This window comes from Balaenoptera acutorostrata, chromosome 13 (assembly GCF_949987535.1).
Source record: "Balaenoptera acutorostrata chromosome 13, mBalAcu1.1, whole genome shotgun sequence".
NCBI lineage: Eukaryota > Metazoa > Chordata > Mammalia > Artiodactyla > Balaenopteridae > Balaenoptera > Balaenoptera acutorostrata.
The window spans coordinates 55,617,712-55,634,405 of record NC_080076.1 but is presented as its reverse complement, the minus strand read 5'-3'; the positions used below and the strand labels follow the sequence as shown (position 1 = coordinate 55,634,405).

The following is a 16,694-nucleotide window of genomic DNA, read 5'->3' as shown; positions in this document are numbered from 1 at the left end:
GACAAAATATATGCATACAGGAAGAGTATGGGTTTTTGAGTTCCAGTTCCATCTCCTGTTAGCCCAGAGATTTCACCCAAGTTACCTAACCTTTTTGACTGGGCCTCAGTCTCCTCACTTATAAACATTAGATGGTAATACTTACTTTTCAAGATTGTTGTGAAACTTAATGAATTAATAGATGTAGAATGCCTGACATTACCTAACATAGTGGACGCTCAGTCCACTATGCAAAGAAAGAGTGTAACTTTGACAGGCAGAGAGTAAGTAAGGTCGAGTGCAAATCAGCACATAGGTTGTTCATCCTGATGAAACCTTCAGGCCTCCACACCTATAAAAAAGATGCCTTGGCATTCAGCATCTCCTACTGTCTAGTTCCAGCTTGTCTTTAACAAACATTTGAGTCCTTCTACGTGCTGGACGTGAGGGCACAGCTGTAAGAGGCATGATTTCTGCTGTCAAGGAGCTCACTGACTAATGTCTGTCTGCAACTGAATTATAAACAAACTATTTCAATACAAACCAGTAAGACCAACGTAAAGGTTAGCGAAGATTTATTTAGTAGATATACCCAAAAAAACTTTTTTCGGCTATCCACTATTACCATCATTTCATAAAAGAAAGAGCATTTTAACACTACACAAGCGGGAAGAATGTAATCTCAGAATAAAGGCTATACCTATAAATTAATGATTTTAGCTTTATGAATTGATATGTGATCTTTCTTCTCTTTTTTTCATTGGACTGTATCTTTTTGTCACTGACCATGTTGGTACACAAACCACTGGGAACTGTTCCCTAAATCACAGTTCTCAACCAGAGGTGGTGGTACTGCTCCCCAAGGGACATTTGGCAACGTCTTCAGACATTTTTATTTTTATTTTATTTTTTATTTTTTTGGCCGCGCCATGCACCATGAGGGATCTTAGTTCTCCGATCAGGGATCGAACCCGTGTCCCCTGCAGTGGAAGTGCGGAGTCTTACCCACTAGACCGCCAGAGAAGTCCCTTTAGACATTTTTAGTTGTTACAACTGGGAGGCTGCTACTGGCATCTGCTGGGGGGAGGCCCAGCATACCACTAAACACCCTGCAAAGTACAAGCTAGCCCCGACCAAGCAGAGAATTATCCAGCCCCAAATGCCAGTAGTCCCCAGGTTGAGAAACCCTGTCTTCAACACAGTGCTTTCTTTTCAACCTCCATACATTTGTGCTGTTCCCTCCAGCTGAAATATCTTCCTATTCTTCTTTAATCTTTACCTGCAAAAATTCTAAGCATTCTTTAAGGCTAAACTTAGCCTCCACTTTTTAAATGAAACCTTTTGTGATTGTGCTAATGAAAATTGATCTTCTGTTTGAACATCTAAAGAACTGTTTTACAACATTATATACATATATAAGCAACTTCAAGTGTTTAAGACACCTATAATCTCATTTTCACTGTAAGTGTATAAACATCACAAAGGCTATATTTTTGTGTCTCCTGTAACAATTAGCATAATGTCTTGTGCATAAAAAGTAAGTATACACTAAGTATTTGACTAAATATTTTTTAGTCTTTTAGGCTTTTAAAAATGATAGTACAATAAAATTTTCCAGAGAGATATCATAAAATATTTAGAAAGGAGATTGTGGTCGAAAACCAGTAGACATTAGAACCGATAGAATACGTTCTTGGCAACCAACAGTTAGAACTACTAGGAGCTAGACTGACTTAAAAGTTATAGATCCTATCACCCATGTATTTGGTTGCTTCTTACTAGAGTTTTTACCTCTCTTTTCTTTTTTTTTTTTAATTAATTAATGTATTTTTGGCTGCATTGGGTCTTCGTTGCTGCGCACGGGCTACTCTTCGTTGAGGTGCACGGGCTTCTCATTGCAGTGGCTTCTCTTGTTGCGGAGCACGGGCTCTAGGCGCATGGGCTTCAGTAGCTGTGGCTCGCGGGCTCTAGAGCGCAGGCTCAGTAGTTGTGGCACACGGGCTTAGTTGCTCCATGGCATGTGGGATCTTCCTGGACCAGGGCTTGAACCTGTGTCCCCTGCATTGGCAGGCGGATTCTTAACCACTGCGCCACCAGGGAAGCCCCCACCTCTATTTTCTTGAATGATTTTCTATCCCCACCAGCCATTCTGTCATTGAATATCTTATCAGGAAGAAATGCAATTTTTATTAATGCAAATTTTAAATAGTATTAAAGAAAATTTTCCCATGTATCTTGTACTTCTGAAGAATTTGACACATGACATGTACAGTAGGGATAGTGACAAAAAATTAACCTTGCTTATGCCATATTTACACAAATAGAAAAAAACAAGTTACTGAAGCAAGCTTGTCAATACTGTTTTAGGTGCAAAATTTCCAATCAAATGGACAGCTCCTGAGGCTGCACTATATGGTCGATTTACAATAAAGTCTGATGTATGGTCATTTGGAATTCTACAGACGGAACTGGTAACAAAGGGCAGAGTGCCATATCCAGGTAAGTTTGCATTTCATGTAACTGGAGTTTATTATGAGCAAAAGTGTAAGGGGTTGGGGGAGACCTTTATATTTCTCTCTCTATCTGTCTTTTTTTTTTTTTTGTCATTGGATAGGGAGCAGTCTATGAGGGCCACAATCCTTGAGATAGGGTAAGATGTGCACAGTTTTCTCCCTTTAGGGCATTTTCTAAAAGGGCCTTTTCGCTCTACTGTTCTCTTAGGAGATGAACATAAATATATCCTAGTCCTCTCCTTCCCCAGGTAATTGAGGGTATGCTTACCCTGTGATAACACAGGGTGCACTGCTGTTGGGGTTGGTGGGGATTACAGGAATACAAGAAAGGAACTGTGTAATAACTTGAGGTAAGTCAAACAGGTGACAGTTGATAAGGAAACTGGTTCAAGGAACTGACTTGATATAAAATAACATAATTAGTATATTTGGCAAAACCAGGACTAGCACTCTTTCTTCTGAATTCCTGTTTGAAAGTTCTTTCAGACACTGTCTTGCCACTGTTCCTCATTAGCCCAAGTTTGGTCATTATTAACTGTTAGTATCAGAAAGTATCCGTACCTCAGAGTAGCACTCTCAATTCTCATTAATTTTGAAGGCATTAGTATTAAAAGCCAGATTTTAGGTGGAATGAAAAAAGATATGTTGAAACAGATTAGCATTTTCTAAGCTCTTGTTGATGTACTTTGACATTTAAAATTTATTTCTTTGTTGAAAGAATCGTTTCACTAAATAAACTCACTCGAATATACCTCCAATTAGTTAGTGGTTAGGGAATTTGTTCTTTTTGCTAGTGGTGTTTGGCGTCACTGTTTTTTGGTGTTTGAATCTTGCGTGATAGGTATGGTAAACCGCGAGGTGCTGGAACAGGTGGAACGAGGGTACAGGATGCCGTGCCCTCAGGGCTGTCCAGAGTCCCTACATGAATTGATGAATCTTTGTTGGAAGAAGGACCCTGATGAAAGACCAACGTTTGAATATATCCAGTCCTTCTTGGAAGACTACTTCACTGCTACAGAGCCGCAGTACCAGCCAGGAGAAAATTTATAATCCAAGAAGCCAATTTTATATGCACAAATCTGCCAAAACGTAAAGAACTTGTGTAGACTTCCTCACTTACGTACAGGAATCAAAAGAAGAAAATCTTCTTCACCCTGCATGTTTTTGATGGTAAACTGGAATTACAGATGTGGTTGCACAAAACCACTTTTTTTTTTTTCCAAGTGTTAAACTCTGAAGTACCAATGATGAATTTTTCAGCTTATTTCAGGGTCCAAAGAAAGTATAGTTAAGATATTGATGACTGTGTGAGTGATAGCATGACAATGAAGAGCAACAAGGCTACTGTTTATGAATCACTACCTTTCTTTTATTCCCCAAATGCATAATTAAGAGAAATTTATCAATCAGTATAGACAAAACTTGGGAGATTAAAAAGTTATACCATAATAAAATCTAGAATTACAGAACTTCATGGGACCAAACAATTCCATTCCAATTTTTAAAAATTTCTTGCATTTATTATTCTTAAAAGTTTTTTCTAAGTTGAACAGTTAATATGCAACCTTAATATATGCCTCTGTTTGCATGGAAGTGGGCCAGGTTTTTTTTTGGGGGGGGCCAGGTTTTTAGAAGCAAAAAGGAATATAAACAGCATCTAAAACTTGATTAAATGTTAGACAACAGCAGTGGAATTTGAAAGTATAATGCACTATGTTAATACTCAGTATACTCATGGAACTGGAAAGTAGAAGAAAATTTTCACTTTAATCATTTCTGAATAGCTCAGTTTAAAATAATGAAGGTAACTAGAATATGGGTTAATCTTTTATAAGGTTGCACTGATTTTTTTAAAGGCAATATATAATTGAAATCATACTATCCAATCAAAGGGGAAATCTTTTAATCTTTAGATAGCATGAAAAAAAATAAACCCAGCATTTAAACAGTCCTTTTTTGAAAAACAGACTGGTACTGTGAGATTGCTAATATGTACTTATGATGATGGGTGCCACAAATATAAAATATCACTAGATCAGGGACTTGAATGCACTTTTGCTCTTATTGAATATAGACTAACAGAGAGGAAAATGTATTTAAAGAAATATGAGAAAAGAAAATGTGAAAGTTTTACAGATAGAGAGATGGAATGTAATGTTTAATATTGACGTTACAGAGTGACAAAATGGCTTTGCTGGCACTCAAAGCTCCTCACTTATTTTCTGAGATTTTAAGAGTTATAAGGTATGACTATAAAGCTAATCTTTCTTAACATAAATACTAAATGAGTGCTATAGCCTCAAAATAGTTAAGGCTTCCCACTAATTCCAGTGATACAGCTTTTATGTAAAACATTTTTAGAACTCCAGTTTTCAAATCCGTGTTTGAATCTACATTCACTTTTTAAATATACTTAATGATTATCATTTTTTCCCCTCTAGAATTTAGTTGATTTGAGGAGGAAAACGTATTCGGAAAAATAGCAGTGGTGAAAAGAGGGGGACAGATTTTGCCTATTTAAAGTACAGAAGTGAAACGTATAGAATAATACTGATTTTTATGACTAACTCAAAAAGAAAATTCCAAAATACGAATTTGAATAGCAGCATCACTGGTTTAAGTGCCTAGCAAAGGGACTGAATCTGACAAATGAAAGTCTGGTATTTACGTTTTAAAATACTCTCTTTTATGGTCACACTTTAAATAAAGCAACACATCAGGTCCCAGTATTTTAGGAATATTATTACTGACTACCATCACATACCTGATTTGATCATTAAATTTACAATTCTGTGCTGTGGTATCTATGTTGAGATTCAGACCATTTTAAAATGTGGCAGATGAACTTCATGCAGGTTGGCAACAGTTCTGGTACTAAAAATTGTGGTGGCTTTCTTATGTTTACGTAACCTGCTTAGTATTGAATCCCTCTTCCAAGAGGATTTTCCCAAGAAGACTGCTGTCATCACTTACCTTTAACGTCTACAACCTGTGACATCAGAGTTTTAAAGGGCTTTGTGTGAACTATGATATTACAATTTTTCTAAGCATTTTAAAAAGGATAAAATTATATGTTTATGTACTAATTCTCTTCAGAAAAATAGGCCAGAAAAAGTTGATGGTATTCATTAGGTTTTAACTGAATGGAGCAGTTCTTTATAATATCGATTGTATAGTTAGGAAATAAAACACTAACTTAATGTGTATTCAGTTTAAATGGTTATGTATTTTTAAATTGCTGAGAAAAATAAAGAACTTTGTACATTTGAAGATTTTTTCCAACAGCTTTTCTTCTTCAACCTCTTAATGTGTTTTCCTTACCAAAAGAGGAAGTTGGCAAAAACAGCCTTCTAGCACACTTTTTTAAATGAATAATGGTAGCCTAAAACTTAATATTTTTATAAAGTGTTATTATATTGTTTTGTGGATAATTGAAATAAAAATTTTAATTGAATGCACCCATTTCTCTTTTTAGCCACTACTCATACTTTCTCATCAGTTTTTTAAGAATTGGTATTTAAAGCAAAGTATATTCTGTTTCTTCTTCCATTGGGGAAAAAAAGTGTTGAGTTATGACTCTTGAGCAGAGTTAAATCAATTCTTTATTAAATTCAGAACATTATTGAACTCATTCTGTGTGGTTAATTTTCCATGTCAGGTGAGTGACATTATTTTTACAGGTTTTTTTCTTTTTTTTAATTATATCAGCAACTACAGTTTTAATGTATTGTACAGAGAAACCTAAGTGATTTAAGTGAAGCTATTCACAGAAGAATCTGTGTGAAGGGTATAAGATAGAATAACTACTTTTGATCATAAGGGATTCAATTTTCTAAAAATGAAAAATATGTGAGCCTTATTTCTGTGTGTGTTTTACACTTCTATTATAGGTTTAATGAAAATAAGATACTAAATTATGAATATCAAAAGCATTTGTTATTTTCAATAAGGTAATAATATTAATTGCCGTTTACTGTTATATTATCAAAATTATTAGCTTTGCTTTTCCCTAATGATTTCAGAAAAGTAACATTTAATCAACAAACACATCATTTAGTAAACATTTATTAAATATTTTTATACAGTACAGTAATAGTTTCTCAACTTAAGAATGTTTTCCTAGTTTGCTGTTTGCCTTTTAAGTTTGCATGTAATTTTTTTGACATTTAAGTTGTACATTTGTATGTTGTCAAATCTTTTTTATGTCTAAACAGTCCTTTGCATCCCAAGATTAAATATTCATCTCATCTGTTACATTTTATGCTTTTGTGTTTTACATCACTCTTTAATTCATTTGGAAGTTATTTGGGTATAAAATGTGACTTACGAGTCTAGCATGATTGTTTCCCATACAGTTAATTTTCCCAGCACCAATTATTGGTTAATCCATGCCCACTGCATTGGTTTTGTCCAGTTAACTGGCCATTCTGACGTCAGTATAATACTTTCAATGACTAATCACTTGATAATGCATTTTAATAATTAAGCAAGTTGCCTTTGCGATTCCTTTTTTTTTTTTTTCTTCATCTTGGTATTCTGGCAAATTCTTGATGAAGTTTAGACTTTATTTTTCGTACTCCAAAAAAGTTCAAGTGAGATTTTGGTTAGGATTACATTATGTTTATAAGTTAATTTGTAAGAAATAACACCTTTCCAATCAGTCTTCCCATCCCGTCTATTTAAATGTTTATTCATCCCTTGATTTATTCTTTTAATCAAGATTTAAATCTCCTAGTAAAGTTCTCTGAGACTTTTCTCCATGGAGTTGGAAGATGAGTCATCCTTTGTCTGATTATACTGCTCTAAAGATCTACCCCAATGCTCTTGGAGTCCAGGTCCCCACTTGGATACAAAACAAACAAGCATATGCAGAGATGAGGAGGAGAGTGTGTGTCCGAACAGCATTTATTTCCCTAAAATCAGTTCCTCCCCTGCCTTTCTTCCATTTTCTTTCTTTCTTTACTTTTTTTTTTTTTAAGATATCAAGTTGAGTTTCTCCTTCAACAGCAATCAGAGTCCCGATTAATTAACATTCAAATTGTCGATACAGAAAGGAATATTTCTGATTAAAATAAGCAATGTGTGCCCGGTATCTTCCATTTGTCCTTCCACAGCCATACTCTGCTGGAAGGCTGACCTGTACTCACCAGTGGGTTCCCTTGCTCTGGATTCCTCTTGGGCTGAGCCAACGAGGAGCTCTAGCAGAAGACCGGAGGAAACCTGAAAGAGAGGTCAAGGTATTTATTCCCCTGGTTCACTCCCCGTGAGGTTGGGCTGGCTATGTCCTCCAACTGAAGGGACCTCCTCTCCTTTGGGGGACCTCCCATCCCCTATCTTTTCTGCCTTAGGGGTGCTTCTGTTAATGTGGGTTGCTGCATTAATTCTTGTGGTTCCCTTATCCTGCCCCCCTCTTTGTAAATATCCTTGATTATCTTAATTCGAGTGTGCCATTTGATTCCAGCTGGGACCCTGACTGATGCCCATCATGCCACCACTAGATGTATCAGTAGAAAACCGGAAACTCTTATGTTATATGTCAAAGTGAGAGTCAATACAAAACAGTAACATTTTTGGTACAGTAGCAATATACAATATTCTGTTAAATGTAAAGTTACCATAAGACTTTATTAAATGGAGAGAACATACCAAATGTTGAGCATATTCAAAACTCTTAATTTCTAAATTGGAACCTTTAAGAATTTTTCAATTAAATTTCTATTTTTCAAAAATTGGTAGCCATATATATTAAAACTCCATTGAACAGACTAGTTAGATGTAACACTCCAATTCAAGAATGAATGAATCATTCAATTCATGAGTAGAATGAAAGATGAATAGGAATGAGGGGGTGGGAGTGCTGACCTAAGAAAAAGAGGAAATGGAAGAAAAAGGAGGTACCCAGAAAATTAGTAAAACAATAAAAGCCAAGTTAAATGGTGTGAGAACCCCACAGTAGCAGGAAAGGCCCACAGACCTTCAAGAAACAAGATGTCTAAGATGCTTGATCAGCTCTCGTCCGTTACCACAAACTTTCCTTCAACTCTGCTACACACCCTGGGTGGGTGGCATTTAGGGAAGTAAAGGGATTAGGGGAATGTCCAGAGGGTTGACAAGGTACAAAAACGGGGAGGGGTGGATTTCACACGTAAGAGTTTAAATGTTGTGATGAAATAAAAGTCCGCCAAGCGCTTGAGAGACACTGGGCGGGACAGACACTAGGTTTCCCACATACACAGGGGAGCAGTTCAGTACAGCTTCACTCACATCTTAAAGGTCAGGTTAGCATGAGGAAGCTGGAGGACTTCGAGAATCTGAAGTAAAAAATTGCCTCCAGCCCAAGTGGTAATAGGGACAAGAGAAATAAAAAGAAACAACTTTGCAGTTGGCCAGGAGTGACAGTGATCCTAAGAGAAAAACTGAATTATTTGAAGTGGTGTGTCCCTTAAATGTTATGAGAGTCCTTTTACTCACTTCCAATTACTATTTATAATTACTGTTTTCAAGGACAGCCTTGGTCTCCTGAAACATTGAGAGAATATACTGTGGAATTAGCAAACTACATGTATGCTTTTACGTCTCCCGATCCCAAACTCTTTGAAAGGATCAAAGGTCTTGGGTTGTTGGTTTGTCTGTTTTTGTAATCCTTACCACTGCTAGAAAATTAGAAAGATGACATCAATCCAGAAATTTTGAGAAACTCCTGGAACCAGAAGAAACCCAGTCCAAAATAAATACAAGAGAAAATTCTTGGAGAGCTTTAAGTGCAATTTCAGAGAATTCAAACTCAAAATCAACAAATAAAAAGAGGAGGAGGGAGCCCTAGAGCAACATTTTTTTGTTTGTTTTATTGAGGTGTAATTGCATAAAATAAAATTCACCATTTTAAGTGTACAATTAGGTGAGTCTTGACAAACGTATACAGTCATGAAACCGCTACCAGAATCATGATCTAGAACTTTTTCATCTTTCCAAAAAGTTCCCTCATGCCCCTTTACAGTCAGTCCTCTCCATTCACTCCTGACCCGTGGCAACCACTGAGGGCCTTCTGCCACTCCAGTTCTACATTTCTAGGTTTTCACATAAATGGAATCACACAATATGTAGTCACTTGTGTCTGGCATCTTTCACTTAGCACATGCTTTTGAGATTCATCTTTTTATGGCTTAGAAGTTTCCCCTTGTATTAATGTACCACAATTTGGTTTTGTCCAATTACGAAGTGTTGGATGTTTGCGACTATCGTGAATAAGGCTGCTATATTAAAAAAGAGTCTTTTCAAAAGCTTATTTCAAATTCATATATCTTCTCTGGTGGAGGGTCTGTTTTGCCCATCTTTTGATACCAAGTTGTTTGTCTTATTACTGAGTTGTAATTCTTTCAGTATTCTGGATACAAGTACTTTACCAGACACATGTTTTACAAATAGTTTTCTCCCATTCTGCACCTTTCATTTTCATGTCCTTAATGGTATCTGTTGAAGAGAAAACGTTTTCAATCTTGATGAAGTGCAATTTATCATTTTTTTTCCTTTTATAATTTATGCTCTTTGTATCTTAAGAAAATTTGCCTTACCCAAGTTCACAAAGATTTTCTCCATTGTTTTCTACAGAAGTTTTATAATTCTAGTTCTTATGTTTACATCTGCATTCCAAGATAACTTTTGTATATGATATAAGGTAAAGGCCAAGGGTGGTGTTTTGTTTGTTTTTCCATACAGATATCCATTTGTTCCAGCACCATTTGTTGCAAAGACTTCTACCCATTGAATTTCCTTGGCATCTTCTTCAAATCAGTTGACTGTATATGTGTGGGTCTATTTCAGGACTCTTGTTTCATTGATATACGTGTATCATTATGCCAATATCACATTGTCTTAATTAGTGTGGCTTTTATAATAGTTAAGTCTTAAAATCAAGTAGTTTAAATTGTTTGGCTTTGTTCTTCTTTTCAAGATTATTTTGGCTATTCTGGTTCTTTAAATTTCCATGGGGATTTTAGAATCAAGTCCTTAAATAGCTATAAAAAATCCTGCTGGGATTCTGATTAGATTGCATCAAATCAGTAGTTCAATTTGGGAAGAACTGATATCTCAACAATATTGAATTATCCAATCCAAGATTATGAACTTTCTGTACATTTAGGTCTTAAGTTTTCAGTGTATAGATCTTGCTTTTTTGTTGTTGTTGTCGTTGTTTAATTTGTGTCTAAGTATTCCAGACTTTTAATACAAAGAGGTATTGTTTTCTAATTTTAATTTCCAGTTTTTAGTTATATTAAATGTAATTGATTTTATTTTATATTTTTAATATTTAATTAATTTATTTATTTGGCTTCACTGGGTCTTAGTTGCAGCATGCGGGATCTTCATTGTGACATGCAGGCTATTTTAGTTGCGGCATGCAGGCTCTTAGTTGTGGCATGCAGGAACTAGTTCACTGACCAGGGATTGAACCAGGGCCCCCTGCATTGGGAGCGTGGAGTTTTAACTGCTGGACCACCAGGGAAGTCCCTAATTGATTTTAAATTGACCTTGAATCCTAAAACTTGCTAAACTCATTAATTCTAGTAGCTTTTTTTGGTAAATTCTGCAAAGTTGATTTTCCTTTTTAAAGTTTTATTGGCATATAGTTGATTTACAATGTTGTGTTAGTTTCTGGTATACAGCAAAGTGATTCAGTTATACATATATATATATATATATATATACTTCTTCATATTCTTTTTTGTTATAGGTTATTACAAGATATTGAATAGAGTTCCCTGTACTATACAGTAGGACTTTGTTGCTTATCTGTTTTATATATAGTAGTTTGTATCTGCTAATCCCAAACTCCTAATTTATCCCTCCCTCCCACCCCCACTTTCCCCTTTGGTAACGGTAAGTTTGTTCTCTATGTCTGTGAGTCAAAGTTGATTTTCTACAGAGACCATCAATCATGTCATCCAAGAATAAAGAGGCTTACTTTATTCTTTCCAATATGCTTTTTGTTTCTTTTTCTTGCTGTATTACACTAACTAGGACTTTCAGAACTATGTTGAATAGAAGTGGTGAAAGCAGATATCCTTGCCTTGTTTCTAATCTTAGGGGGAAAGCATTAATTTTCTACTATAAAGTCAGATGGTGGCAATAGTTTTTTCCAAATGTCCTTTATCAGGTTGAAGAAGTTTCTTCTTTTGCTACTTTTCTAAGAGATTTTTGTTTTTTAAATCATGAATCGTTGAATTTTGTCAAATACTTCTTCAGTCTGTATGAAGATCATATAGTTTCTCTTTTTTAGTCTATTATTAAGAAGAATAATTACATTAATGATTTTTGAATGCTAAACTAACCTTGCATTACTGGGATAAATCTCACCCAGTCATGATGTTTTGTCTTTTTTATATAGTGCTAGTGTCAGATTTGCTATTTTTTAAAAAGATTTTTGTGTATATGTTCATGAGTGATATTGTTCTGCAGTTTTGTTTTCTTATAATATCTTTGTTTTAGTATCAGGGTAATACTAACCTCTTTATTTAAAAGCTGGGAAATGTTCCCTCATATTTTCTTGAGTTTACATAGAATTGCTATTGTTTCATAAATGTTTGGTAAACAGTGAAGCTGAGATGGCCTGGAATTTACTTTGAGGGAAAATTTTTCACTTTGAATTAAATTATTAAATTTTGTAATAGTTATAGGATTATTTATCTGTTTTTTCTTGAATGAACTTTGGTGGTTTGTACATAATCTTCCCTTATTGTTTAGTGTTTGTAGGATCTGTAGTGCTGTCTCCACTTTTATTTGTAATCTTGGTAATTTGTGTCTTCTCTCCTTTTTTTCCGTCATTAGTCTGGCTAGTGGTTTATCAATTTTAGTGATTTGTCTCAAAGAACTAGCTTTTGGTTTCATTGATTTGCTCTATATGCATGTATTTATGTGTGTGTATGTGTGCATGTGTGCACGATCACCCATGTGCATGTGTGTTCTGTTTCACTGATTTCCTGTCTTCACTTATTTCATCCTTTTGGGTTTTATTTGCTCTGTCATTTTGGAGTTTACTCTTCTTTTTCTAGCTTTTTTTTTAAGGTGGAAGGTCAGATCATTGATTTCAGACTTTCCTTCTTTTCTAATGCAAACATTTAATGTTATAAATTTCCCTCTAAATACTACTTTAACTGCATTCCACATATTTTGATATGTTCTTATATCAAAATATTTTCTAATTTCCCTTCTGAGTTCTTTTTTGACTCATGGCTTATTTATATGTTTGCTATTTAATTGTTAATTATTTGGGGATTTTCCAGATATCTCTCTTTTATTCTAGTTTATTTCTGTTTTGGCCAGAGAACATATTTTGTATAATTTCAATCCTCTCAAATGTATAACTGTATTAAAACTCTGTTTTATGGCCCAGAATATGTTCTACCTTGATGTATGTTCTGTTTGTACTTGAAAATAATATGCATCCTGCTTTTGTCAGCTAGAGTGTTCTAGAAATGTCAGTTTGGTCAAATTGATAGTATTGCTCAGTCTTCTATATTCTTATTGCTCTTCTGTTGGCTTTTCCTATCAATTACTGAAAGAGGAATGTTGAAATCCTCAACTATAATTGTAGATTTTTCTGTTTCTCCTTTTAATTCTATCTTTCTTGTTTCATGTGTTGTGTAACTCTTATTAGGTGCATATACATTTATGATTATTGTGTCACAGGATGAATTGAGTCCTTTATCATTATTAAATATTTCCCTTTATCCTTGGTAATATTCCTTTGCATAGATCCAGATTTCTTCTGATATCGTTTTCCTTCTCCATGAAGTGCTTCCTTTAATATTTCTTGTTGCACAGGTCTGATAGTACTGCATTTTAAAAGTTTTTATTTGGCTTCCTTTTTGAAATGTTTTAGTTCAGTTAAGAATTCTAGGTTGACAGGGTTTTCTTTTTTCCCTTTAGTACTTTATAGATGTCTCTTCCCTATCTTCTAACTTGCATTATTCCTGACAGAAAGTCTTCTATTGTGCTCAATTTTATTTCTTTAAATGTAGAGTGTCTTTTTTTTTTTTCAGAATGTTTTAAAAATAGTCTTTTATTCCTGGTTTTCAGCAATTTATTTATGATGTACCTTCACATGACTTTCTTAAAGGTTATTCTACTTAGAGTTTGAGATGCTTGATTCAGTGGATTATAATTTTCATCAAAGTTGGAAATTTGGGGCCATTATTTTTCAGTTTGTTTTCTGTATTCACTTCTGGAACTCTACGTGTCTATTGGGCCATTTACTATTGTCTCACAGGTCAGTGATGCTCTGTTCTATTCTTTTTTCCGTTTAATCCTTCTTTTTGCTTCATTATGGATACTTTCTTTCGCTCTGTCTTCATATTCACTAATCTTTTCTTTTGCAGTGTCTTTTCTGCTTATAATCCCATACAGTGTATTGTTTTAATCTTAGAAATTGTAGCTTTCATTTTTTTCTTTTTTGTATCTTTCATACCTCTCCTCCTTATGCTTGTAGTTTCCATCTTGAAGGTCCTTGTCTGAATTTTAGGACTGTTGGGTCTGTTTCTATTCATTGACCTTTATCTTGTTCATGGGCTATATGTTCCCGCTTTTATATATGCCTTGTAAATTTGATTAGATGCTGGACACTATAAATTGTAATTTTTGGTTGCTAGAATTTGGAGGGGGGGGCATTCCTTTAAATAATGTTGAATTTTGATTCATGTACACTTTCTACCCTGGCTCGTGGGGACAGGAACTATTTTAAGCCCTGTGGAAACTCCAGGTATTATTTTGTCTAGTCTTAACTTGCAATCAGTTGAATCCTTCCAAGTTTTGCATTCAAGCTCTGTTAGATCCAAAACAATCTTTAGTCTTAGGAGACTTTTTCTGCCAGTAAGACAATACCCCATTGAGGATTCTACCTGATGCCCCATGTATTACTAAATCTTCTCACTCTGGCTGGCAGGAATAGGTACCATTCCCTACCTTGTGCAACCTCCAATAATTTTTTTGCCTATTCCTTTCTGGTGACTTTCCTCAAATTTGAATAGTTTCCTCTCATTCATGTGCATATCCACACATACCCACACTCAGCCAAAGATTAGAAGAGATCCTTCTGTTTTCTGCCTCTCAAATTATAGCCACATTGGCCTCCTCAAACACTAATATTAGTCTTCTCAAGTCAGTAAGGCTGCTAGGCTCAGTTTGGGACCCCCCTTTCCAGTAGCCTCCAGCCTCCAGACAGTAAGCTGGTGCAACTGTAGGGTGCTTTGTTTTTCTTCTCTCCAAGATCACAGTTCTGCTCTCCTGTGGTCCAGTGTCTGAAGTCCCTTCTTCCAAATATTTTAGCTGGTTTTCTAGCTGTATAAGATGGGAGTATAAATCCTGTCCCTTTTACTTTATTTTTCCTAGAAGTAATGGGGCTATTAATTATAGGGATTTGGATGGGGGGTGTGGTCAGCATTTGGAATAGCTGGGTAGCCAGGCTTCTCCCTGTATGATAAATTGATCCAGTCAGTGAGCTGGAATATTAAACCAAAGGATATGCCCAGAACTCAACAAAGAGTCAAAAAAGTTGTGGTATTTTTGTTTTTGTTTAAGTTAAAGCATGGGTGACAGATTCAGAGGTTTAATATCAAACCAACATAAGTTCCAGATGAAGAGGAAGAACCAATGAAAGGAACAGTAGAGAAAACTTTCCAGAGCAATACATTGTTTTTGGCTTGAAAGAATCCATCAGTTGTAGAGTAAGATTAATACTTAAGTTAATCCTAAACATATTAGTAATATTTTAAAACCATAAAGAGAAAATCCAAACATTTTCCAGAGAGTGGAAAAAAAAAACTCAGCTTATTCTTTAAAGAATGAGACTTAACATTACTTTAAAAAGTATTCATTTGAACTAAGAATTCTATACAATAAAATCCTTCAAATCTGAAAGAAAAACAAAGACATCTTCAGAACACAAAGTACTCAGAATATATTACCCAGGCCAGAGACCCATTCTGAAAAAAATAAATTGAGCATATCCCCCAACCCCCAAAATCAAGAAAGCAAAAAATAGGGGTGAACAAATAGGTAACACAATTAAGTGTTAATAAATGTTGATCCATATGTAAAATTATCTCTATCTAAATGGCAAAGTGGGTAGGACAGGGAAAAGAAGGGCTATTTCCTATTAACATTCGAATTTCAGACTTCCCTTGGAAAATGTGAAGATGCAGTAGTCCGGGCTCTAATTCCCACAGGGCCACAATCAGCTGGAGCTAACTGGCTGCCCCTTAGCTGCAGTGACTGCCTCTTGCCTCACGCCCCCCCCCACCCTTGCTTCTTGGTGTCCACCCAGCCTCTGTAGGCATTTGAGTTAACCATCACAGTCTTTAGCCAAAGGAATTCATTCAATGGGGTTTGCATCCTTGAGCCGCAGAGGTGACCTGGGTATCCCTGAAAACATCCTTGCCATACCAACAGGAACATATATTAATGAAATATCTATATAGCACTGCTTCCCAAACATTTAATTTTCAAAGCAGTCCCCAGAAGTAGGAACTGAAAGGTGGCATGCTGTACTACAAGGCAAGGGGTCAGTGACCCCCGCCCCCCAAAATGGTATAAAAACTTACAGGTGCACATTGGAGGGGGTGGTGTCCATAGCTTTCACCATGCTGTCAGAGGGATCCTATAGCTCTGAACCCCAGAGTCCCTGCAACCCAGAGGACAGAGCCCTGGGTTTGCAGCTAGAACTCTCAGCCACTTAACTAACTGTGTGGCCTTGGGCACGTCTCTTAAATCAATCTCTCCGAATCCCCATTCCTTCACCAATAAAGTGGACATGACCTGCCTACCTTGTAGGGTTGGGCGGATAAGAGGTCATGTATTTAAAGCACTCTGCATCAGCAAGGGTGTAATAAATGGTGACCCGCCTCTTAATTTATCAGGTGGTAAACAGGCTGAGGTCACTTAAAGACCCTTAGGGTCTTCTAGCCGAGCTGACCCGAACCTGCTGCTAGGCGATCGCACTCTGACCGGACTCACACTCTCGGGCACCGCTCCCGGTAAGGTCACTTTGCGTGTTTCTAGTCTGGGCGGAGCAGGGTCCTGCGGGGTCGCCGATGCGGAGCGAGGTGGGTGGAGAACCTGAACGAGTCCGCCTGTGGTGCAGCTTCCCCGGTACGGGGCGGAAACTTGGCGCGAAAAACGTGTGAGTCATGGGACCCTGAACTGGGCTGG

At 36.1% G+C, this 16,694-nt stretch overlaps 1 protein-coding gene and 1 long non-coding RNA gene across 6 annotated transcripts in view; one reads left to right on the top strand and one right to left on the bottom strand.

Moving 5' to 3' along the window:
* Positions 1 to 5,950, top strand: part of YES1 (YES proto-oncogene 1, Src family tyrosine kinase) — a 77,791-nt gene extending 71,841 nt beyond the window's left edge. For all 5 annotated transcript variants that reach the window (XM_057527232.1, XM_057527231.1, XM_057527229.1 and 2 more), the window contains exons 11-12: positions 2,347 to 2,478; positions 3,334 to 5,950. In XM_057527232.1, the coding sequence (XP_057383215.1) occupies positions 2,347 to 2,478; positions 3,334 to 3,542 (341 nt within the window). In that variant the 3' untranslated portion in view covers positions 3,543 to 5,950. The remainder of the gene's footprint in view (positions 1 to 2,346; positions 2,479 to 3,333) is intronic.
* LOC130704669 (uncharacterized) overlaps positions 1 to 16,633 on the bottom strand; it is a 44,035-nt gene extending 27,402 nt beyond the window's left edge. Inside the window, exons 1-2 of the long non-coding RNA XR_009005115.1 lie at positions 16,500 to 16,633; positions 7,640 to 7,712 (exon numbers count right to left, since the gene is read on the bottom strand). This is a non-coding gene — a long non-coding RNA (uncharacterized LOC130704669). The remainder of the gene's footprint in view (positions 1 to 7,639; positions 7,713 to 16,499) is intronic.
* Between the last annotated feature and the right edge of the window lie 61 nt (positions 16,634 to 16,694).